This window comes from Poecilia reticulata, linkage group LG7 (assembly GCF_000633615.1).
Source record: "Poecilia reticulata strain Guanapo linkage group LG7, Guppy_female_1.0+MT, whole genome shotgun sequence".
Taxonomy (NCBI): Eukaryota; Metazoa; Chordata; class Actinopteri; order Cyprinodontiformes; family Poeciliidae; genus Poecilia; species Poecilia reticulata.
In genome coordinates, this window is record NC_024337.1 from 16,312,891 (window position 1) to 16,322,722 (window position 9,832).

The following is a 9,832-nucleotide window of genomic DNA, read 5'->3' on the forward strand; positions in this document are numbered from 1 at the left end:
AGCTACGTGTTAGCGGCATAACGTCCAATCTTCAAGTTCGGCCCGCGGGGATTTTACTGATTGGTGATAATTCCGGGTTTTCATTGTTTTTGTGGGACCAATAAACATCCTTAAAATGACCGGCGCGATGCCGGGAGTTCGGCAGCCTTTCTGCTCCGGAGCTGCTGGTTGAACGGCGGGAAGAAGCTGAGGAGGATTTATACAGGTGAGCGGAGAGACTGAACACGGCGGGCGGCTGAGGGTTGATGCTTACAGGGTAAGAGCAGCTTTACGGACGAACCGCACAATAAACTTATATCATCCCGGTCTGAACAAACGGGAGGCGGAACATGGCTGGTAGATGAGTTTCTGAACGGAGGAGCCGTAAATATCCCGTATTGCTCCCCCGGTCTACAAAAAAGTAACTGGTAGTGAAGCACAAATGTGGAAAAAATAGACTGATGTTGATATCCGATAGTAACACTGGTGTTATGTAAGATTTACCAATATTTTATTTCATAATTGTTTTTATCCATTACTCGATTAATCGTAAGAAAAATCTATAGATTACTCGATTACTAAAATAATCGTTTACAACAGCCCTACAATATTGTTTTAAGTTGATTTCACATTTCATGTTTCGTTTGTGGGAAAACATTTAGGAAGGATGTCTGTTTATATTTTGCTATTTTAAAATTAGGATGGAGGTGCTATGAAGAAGTAAACTTTAAAGTTTATTCTTTCAAAGTAACGATGCTCATTTTTAAACATCGACAGTGTGTTGAACATGCCGATCTCAGCTTTTCATTTGTGCTTTTAAGACCTGCTCTCTAATCTAATAAACAAAACTAACATCAACTTACATCTGCAACCTGAACAACAGGCTCAGGCTGGTGGCTCGGCGATCCGTTACTGGAAACAACAAGAATCAGAAAAATGAAATCTCCGTTTTTAATGAACGCATCGTTCTTCAGCAGGTACGGTGAGACGCGCCTACCCTTCGGCAACAGGAAAGCTGTTGTGTGTGCTGTTGAAGCCGGGAGACGGAGAGTTGTTGACGTACGTGACCTCCGGCCAAGGAGAGCACTGCAACAGAGCAACTCTTCAGTCTCTGAACATCTGACAACCAGAAAGTTATGAGCGTCTGTTTTACTTCCTATCAGTATAAAACTCTACATTTAAATTTCTTTTGAAATCCAGTGAAGTGCCGTATATTCCGGACTATAAAGTGCACCTCATTGTAAGCCGCACCCACAAAGTTAAATTAAAAAAAAAAACTGGAAACGTACATATACAAGCTGCTGGTATCTCCGCCGCTCTCGGTTTTTCACAAATCTGCTATTAAGGACGCAGACCTGCATCTCCAACACCAAATCATGCGAGTTTATGTGCAGCAGCTCCATTTCCCTCCCGTACTTTGAGATCGATCACCTTCAACTTAAAAGCGAATGAACTTCTTCCTGTGGTTTCCATGATGAGGAGGGTTTGAAAACATTTCTCCGTCGTGCCTGCTGCTAGCATGTGCTTGTTCCAAACGAAAATCAACACTTTCTTCTTTGATTTACAATTTTGACTTCCAATGATTCACTTCCTGCTAAAGCGCCCCCTGGTGGTTGAAGAAAAGTCCACAAAAAAGCCGCACTGGGATACAAGCTGAATAATTCAAAGCATGGGGGGAAAAAAGTAGCAGCTTACAGTCCGAAAAATACGGTAATTAGTTGTAAAGTCACTGAACGGTGAAGAGATAATGCTTCGTTATTAAATAACAATATTTAAAAACATTATCCAGGATGAGTCCATGTAAAGCTAGGCGGAAATAGATTTTTCTATTCCAGATTTCCAATTTTTATCATTAGAAACGACAGAAATTGTCTTTAAAAAGTGGCTTTTATGTCAATCATCCCTTCTGTGAGTTGTACAATAGAGTATTAGGACAACACTGAGAGAATTTTTGTCAAAAACACAATTTTGCCAGAAAAAGCATCTTAAAATTTCAAGAAAAGTTGTTTTAGTGAGGAAACAACTTGATTATAAATTTACATGAGCAGCTCAGTTCATGTAGATGTTTCTTCAAAAAAGGAACAGCATGACCATTTCAAAGTCCTGCTACTTATAATAATTTGATGCTGATGAGATAAAAGATTAAGTATTTCTATTAATTATTGTCTGTAAAACTTATACCAACTTATAGTTCCACAATTTGCTTAATATTTCAAATTTTTCTTTTGAAGTTCTCATAAAATTACTACTTTACTCTCCTAATATTACAGCTTTATTCTGGTAATACTAACGTTTTATTCTTATAAATATAAAACAAAATCTTATTGTGGCCCAAATATTCCATCATAGAGTTGTTCTGAATTAAAAGACCAAATAAATAGAAGATTTAAAACATGCTTGTACAACAAAATCACAGACATATCAAACTATTTGATTAAATCACTAAAAATCGATTCATCAAATAGCTCTATGTGTTTTACTGACACTATAGCTGAATATTTTCTGATATTGTTTTGCTCTTTTGCTTCTGATAATTTGTTCATGTTGGTGTAAACATTAATAGTTGGAGTATATCTGCAGATTAAACACCAATCAGTAATGCTCACCCGACTCTTTACCCATCATTATAAATCAGGGATTTCTCCATTCAGGCCTTTAACCCGACATGCTCACCTCAGTCAGAATGGTAGTTTCATAAGACGGCTGATATTTTTCCTTCTCCTGTGGCGCTCGCTTTTCCATCTTCTCTCTGTCTGTCTTTTGTTTTCTGTCTGCACCTTTGGGCTGAAATGAGTCAGGAAGGTGCAATATTTCATTAAAACTAATGTGCTGCAGTTGAGTGAGTCTCTCTTTCTCGTTTAATTTTTTATTTTTTTGCTCCTTCTCTCTGACCTTGAAGACTTTGACCTGGCAGGAAGCCGAGTGCAGATGCTCTGTGTACTCTTCACTCTCGTTCTCCTTAAACGTGTCGATCTGGATGCGGAAAGGGACGCCTTTCTCTCCTCCGTGTTTGCGCATGGTGAACTCTGTGCTTATGCAGTGAACCTGAAAAATAAAAATACAAAACTATCACTAAGGGCCTCAAATTTATGGTTAGTGACGATATTTTCTTTAAAGTGCCATTTGTGGCAAAAATGGTACAAATTTGACACGTCGACTTTTAATTTGTGATCACGGTCAAAATTGTTGCCAATATGAATTTTATTACACAGGAAAATGTAAAGTACATCACAAAGTATTTGTGTTTTTATAAAAAACAAAAGGTGAAACCAAGAGACTTTTATTGAAAAGCCAACTTTGCTGCACCCAAATAAGCTTTTATTCTTTCTTAAACTTGGCTAAATAAAGCAACATTCTGAAACAAAGTGGCCCAAGTTTGGACACCCCTGACCGACGCCATCGGGAACTTAAAAGTATCTTAAATAATTGAGCTATAGAAAATATTTACATAAATAAATCTCACACTGCAAAAACCAAAAATCTTACCAAGTTATTTTTGGCCTAGTTTTAAGTTTAAATATCTTAGTGTACATAAAATAAGACAAACTTACAAGAAACTTCTCAACGAGATGTAGAAGAATGCTTAATTCCTTAAAACTCTTTTTTTTTTAAAAGTACCAGTTTCACTGGCAGATTATTTAATTAATAAAATGGGAAAAATGTCTTGTTTTTAGCTAAAATCTCCTGTTTTGTTAATTTTCCTCCAATGTAAAAAAACTTTAGCCCAAAGTCGGTCCTCCGGCACCCTGCATGTTTAATTCTTGAATGCTGATTATCCTGTCTACATAATGCAGAGGATTTCTGCATTGATTAGGTTGAATGTTTAATGAACAGAAATAACTCAAAGTATAGTAAAGGGCCACCTGGATGAAGACGGATGTTCTCTTTGAGGGGTCCCACAGAAACTCCACAGTATTTAGCTGAGTGGGGTTTGCCCTCGGGTCGATTATTCCCACTGACATGGGAATATCTGCAAGGATTCAAAACAAGGAAGGCTCAGTTCTTCTTGTAAGAAGTCTAAGACAACGTTAAGTTTCTCAACCAGTAGCAGCTGCTGGTTCCCTGGTCCGTACCCAAGTCCAGAATCCGATCTCCGGGTCTGTTCCAGCGCCAGCCCTCCAGCTGCTGGTGTTCTGTGTACTGGAGCCGTCGGTCGTGGAAAACAACGCGGATGATGCTCTGTGGTTAAGAAAGAAAAACGCTTTCCGAAAACTGCTGACAGGGGACGTATGGGGGGATTTTGCTGCCGTAATTCGAGAGCACACATTTTCAGTCTGAAAGCAGGACTTCATGTCTTTCTTCTCAAAACTTGCAACACTTATACTCAAAACTTCTGCTCTCTCAAATATTCACTCTGCTTTCTCAAACTTTTCTCTGCTCGGATCAAATCTCCGCTTCCAAACCTCTCTGCTCATTTGTGAATCATTTTCTGCTCGCGCTTGGAACAGAAAAGTACCGTCGCCTAGCAACCTCTCAGCCGATAGAACGAAAGTGTTCTACTGGGTGCGTTTGTTTCCTTCTACTGGGTGTGCCTGTGTCCTACCTTCACCATTTTCCCAGTGATTTCAGGAAGCTCCCCAATCTTCCGATTATCAAGCATTCGAATTTCATAGGATTGCCCTGCAAAGACAAGCAGAGATGCCTGAAGTAAAATGGATTAATTACTAAATATTTGGAGATTATATCAATTTCTCCCTCATTGTAATCATATATGTAAGAAATTGCAAAATCACAGGTATTGATCAAGCAATCATGGTTATAGATTGACAACTACACCTCGTTTATTTGCCAGGAGTTTAAATGCTTAGCTTTTGGGGTGTGCTAATTTATCCAAATGTTTCCAAATATTCAGAGTCTTTAAATGCACAATGGAATTGTAAAGAAAATGTTATTTATAAACAAAAATCTTGCATCACTTCAAAATTATGCACCATTTTGTGCTGTTTTATCAAATAAAGTCCCTGTGAAATCCATTGACGTTTGTGGCTGTGAAGTGCCAGATCATGAAATTGTTAAAGAAGTACCAATGCATATGAGAGGCGATGCACCTTTTGCTGCTTTTGCAAACCGATTTCTAGTAAAAATGAGACTTGGAGGAAGAAAAGCAGTGATTGTCTCTGTATGTTCACAACTACATTACTAAAGAGTTTCAGACAAACTCAAATCTTACACTTTCCTAAATGTTTTCTGCCCTTCCCAACTCAACATGCGCTTTGGAAAAATGCAAGTTAATTAGTTTTGGTTTGTCTTTGACTTTATACTCTTAGATCAGCGGTAACCAACGTGTGGTTCTGGGGCCATTTGTGCCCCTTGAAATGATTTTGTTCAACCCGACTACAAATAAAAACAATTCATGACCCAAATTGTCTGTTTTTCTTTTAATAAAGCAACAGTCTAAAGCCTTTTTCATTATTTGGATCTTCAATGATATACAGTAAAACTAAAAGTAGCAAAAATTTGAACCCTGGGGCAAAAAGTTTGCTGCGTTAGCTGTAGCATCTCTGGGCTCCTGATACTGACCTTGGTTGAGGTAGGTGAGTGTTTCGTCATGCAGTTTAATGGCTGGCGAGGTAGGTGCACACAGAACATACTGAAAGGGAAGGATCTTGTTTTCAGTTTCCGGAGGTAAGTTGGATTCCTCCTGTTTGAAGATGGGGAGGGCGAGCACGTCGCTGCAGAGGAAAGCCATGAGAAAAGTGTTAACAACAAAACTCTCACCTCACATTCATTCTTTCCATAAAACAAATCTAAAAGGTCATCATTTTGTAATAGATACAGAATGAATTTCAAACAGGACAGAGCTGCTGGAGGACAGCTTTAGGCTGAGTCGTGTTGTTCTCCTGCTGTGCAGCTCGTTAACTGAAACCGGGAGCAGCACCACTAAATACCAGCGTTTCCAGGTCAGGAGTCCCCGCTCCTCTCAACGCAGGAATCCTGGCCACAATCAGGCACTTAAGGGAACAGGTGGATTCGTCACCCACCAAGCAAAGTACTGAACTGAACTTAAACTGACTAAACGTTAGGAAAATTTAAGTATTTATCAAGAAAGTCTTGAAACTGAGTTTTAGATTAATTGATTTTATCTACGCGTTTCATCAAAACAACAAATCCCCAAAACAAACTAATGATGATGTTTAGTTTGCCAGAAGCAACTTTTTAAGTGGAACCTTCTAATTAACTGGGGTCCATGTTTCCTATCGTCTAAAGCTGAAAGATATAAACACTTTTTAATTCTTTATTTATCAAAATGATATCAATATTGCCTCATTCACCAATATTATAAAATGTTTTCCCAGTAACATGCACCCAGAAAATGTTTCTAATAATAACATAATATCTACATTATAGTTGCTGCATGATATCTGAATAACATACTATTGATTAATTTGAGATGTCAACATCAATAACGATTAATTCACAGTTTTTCCTTTTTTTCCCCCCCATTACGTAGCTTCACCAATATTCTCTGTCAGGTTTGGGATCTTAATAAATTAAAATATACGTCACTTCCAAAACATACTTTACTGATCCTAAAGGGGAATTACCGTGAATAAATTTTTATTGTTATTACTGGTAGTTAGGGTCCATTCAATTAGCCAGATATAATACTGAAATGTAGAGCCCTAATGCAATCCAGCAAAACTTAGAATTCACACTGATATGTTTTATGTAATTGAAATTTGGAAAATCAGAATAAAAACTGCAAAGCAAACTAAATTAAGGATGCAGCTAATGATAATTTTAGTAACCGATTATTTAATCCATTATTCTGTTGAATAATCAATTAATCTGATAAAAAAATAAATTGCCACATTCTGCAGATAAGGCCAGTTTGGTGGTTAATCAAGCGCACCGATACTGTGGTCTTTAAAGAAGGTGTTTGTACTTTTAGCAGTTTGGGCAAATACTGTAAAAAAATTAAATAAAGCAAAATCTTCATAACGTTTGTCAACAAAGGGAAGCATTAACACTTTGAAAAACACTTCACCTTAAACAACTTTTATTCTGCTTCCTGTTGTTTCTTAACCTTCATTTTCAAATGAAATGCAAAATTTATTTACTCCTGAAAAAAAGGACTTTGGAAGAAGCAAAGTATTTTTCTCCTTCAGTCAAGTAAGATCATTCTGTGCCCATTTCAAAAGTTAAAAGTTAGATACATCTGTGTGTGGCATTTCTTAAACCATGCCTTTTGAATCTTACCCTTTTCTACCACACTTCTTCCTTCCACTCAACTTTCCACCAACTGCAAGGACTGTCAAGTCAGTTGTCTTCTCCATGATTGCGTAAGTCCATTATATACAATTTCTTAATTAAAAATTACTTTTAACTGATTTTATATGATTTTCTAACAAACTAGATTTTGGGTTTTCATAAATCATAATCTGTAAATTATAAAATGAACAGAAATAAACACTTAAGACACATCACTGTGTGACAAATTTACATATACTGCTTTGAATAAAAAAATGTTAAACACGTGAACTTCTTGTTGATGCTCTACTATAATAAAATGCAATATTTACTGCAGCATTTAGATAAACATTAACACCAAAAAACAGCATGGAGGTTTTTATCCTCAACGTACCTCATACTGTACGCCCCAGCACCAAGCTCCTGCCCTATCCCGGAGAGACTGGCATCAAAGTCCTGGACCAGTCCGGACTCGATCACTTCATCCGTGAGGGGCAGCTTCAGAGCCCACGCCATGCTGACGCTGCGCTGGTTTTTATTTTTATTTTTTTCTTTAAGAAGCGAAGGTTTCACCTGTTTCCTGCAACCTTCAAAAGTCTGCAGGAAAAAAAAGTTTAATAAATGAATATTTAATGGGCGTGGAAAACTGCTGCCAGGACAAAACATGTAACAGTGGAGGATAATAAATGATAACAGGAAATGAAGCAGGTTTGCATTAAAATTAACGGTCTTGAACTCGTCACGTTTTTCTGACAGAAAGCCAAAGAAAATACAGCGAATCACAAAAAATTATTATTATTTTGTTTGCTTTTCTTTAACAATCGCCACACTTTTACTGAAAATAACTCTTACCTTTAAATTAAATACGTATCTTTCTTCAAATACATCTATGCTTCCATGCCATGATCATGTCGCGCTCATTCGCACTAAAATAAACATGACGAGCAGCTTAGCTTAGCAACGCGAAGATGCTGCTAGCTCTTCTCCTTTGCTTCTGGCTGTCCACTTCACCTGTCTGTTGCTGCTAGCTATTTCTATACGGACAGTGATGAAGAAAATTAAAGCAGAGTTCTAAATATTACATAATGTAATATAACGTCGTTTGTTTATCTTGTTTTGTCGGAAAGGAGCCGCCGTAATTTCCTGTTTCTCCTTCTTTTTCTTCTGGAACTGACCGGGGGAGCAAAGGAGCGTTTGTGCTCACTGCCGCCTCCTTCTGGACAAGTGATGGTACATATTTTTTTTTTTTTCATATTTTGTCACATTAGATTGTGGGTTCACTCTTTGGGGTGACAGACCTACAAGTAGTACACTTTGTTAAATAAAAGAGTACTATAAATACAACGCCTTCAGAGGCAAACAGGGTGGATAAAGAAGGGTTATAATAAGTTTTTCCTTCCAGTAGCTCTTAGACAAACTTATTATGTGTTTAATATGTTTTCTAATAGGATTTACAGGTGTTTAAATCTATCAATCTTCCCATAAACTCCAAGTATATTTGTGCATAAAAATGGCAATTTAACATAAATTAAAAAATGGAACACGGATGTTATTTGAAATTATAAAATCTGTACAAGTAATAACAGGGATGTTCCATGACTGTACTATTTCTATTTGTTAGAATGCTGTATTTGTTTTTAAACTAGTAACTAGGCCTGTCACGATAACACATTTTTCTGGACGATTAATTGTCTAAAAATTATTGCAATAAACGATAATATTGTTTCAAGAGCTTTTGACACTGATTTAATGGAAATGACTAATAATGCATGCGATTTCCTGCCATAGATACACTTTATTTTCAAAAGAACACATAACACTGGAACTGATGAACTAAACAAACAAAACCACCAAAAACAAAAATAAAATGTATTCTGGAACTGATAAACTAAACAAACAAAACCACCAAAAACAAAAATAAAATGTATTCTCGGTCTCCATTAACAAAAAACATACTTGAATAAACACTAAACAACATAAAGCCAAAGTGGAAATAAATACTGCATTCAACCAAAAGAGTGCAGATTATGAAGTCTGTATACTGTATTGCTCTTCAGTAATCTTCAGTAACTAGATTTAAATAAAGAAGATGGGCACATCTGACTATCTAATACAATAGTTCACACTACACGATTTTATGCCCCTGTTTTCCCTTTACGAAAATCTTAGATCGTTGGCCGATCTGAGATTGTCGCTGGTGATTTCGTAACCGATCATCCTGCAGTGTGTGGTGTGTTACGGTAGATCGTCGTGGCCGCTCCGATCTAAATCAGGGGTTTTCCCGGTGGAGCTTAACGCAGCCTGTTGAATGTGACAAGTAGCCAATCAGAAAGCGCGGATTCTCCTCCGTGCTTTCTGAGGCCTCCGTGCTTTCTGAGGGGAAATTACCGAGGGGGATCCCAAACAGCTGACACGGCGCAACCTGAAGTCCAGCGGACATCGGAGATGATTTGTGGAAACAACATTAACATTTATTTAACATTTCGTGCAAAGAATATAGAAATGGTAAGGAGAGGAGTTGGAGCCAAATTGCTACCGCAGTTGATAAACCCGGTAAGTTTTCAGCTGTTCTAAGTTAACATGACATAAATAGGTTATAATGATGTTCATTCAGTCAGGACTTTACGMTGACTCTATAGCCACATGCATCACAGGTAGATTC

At 37.4% G+C, this 9,832-nt stretch overlaps 1 protein-coding gene across 1 annotated transcript in view; it reads right to left on the bottom strand.

The window, feature by feature from the left end:
- The window catches only part of tfcp2 (transcription factor CP2), a 12,078-nt gene extending 3,736 nt beyond the window's left edge, over positions 1-8,342 (bottom strand). The window contains exons 1-10 of the mRNA XM_008414471.2: positions 8,023-8,342; positions 7,565-7,767; positions 5,500-5,651; positions 4,523-4,599; positions 4,053-4,158; positions 3,843-3,949; positions 2,872-3,024; positions 2,653-2,763; positions 977-1,065; positions 843-891 (exon numbers count right to left, since the gene is read on the bottom strand). Of these exons, the coding sequence (XP_008412693.1) occupies positions 843-891; positions 977-1,065; positions 2,653-2,763; positions 2,872-3,024; positions 3,843-3,949; positions 4,053-4,158; positions 4,523-4,599; positions 5,500-5,651; positions 7,565-7,686 (966 nt within the window). The 5' untranslated portion in view covers positions 7,687-7,767; positions 8,023-8,342. The remainder of the gene's footprint in view (positions 1-842; positions 892-976; positions 1,066-2,652; positions 2,764-2,871; positions 3,025-3,842; positions 3,950-4,052; positions 4,159-4,522; positions 4,600-5,499; positions 5,652-7,564; positions 7,768-8,022) is intronic.
- Between the last annotated feature and the right edge of the window lie 1,490 nt (positions 8,343-9,832).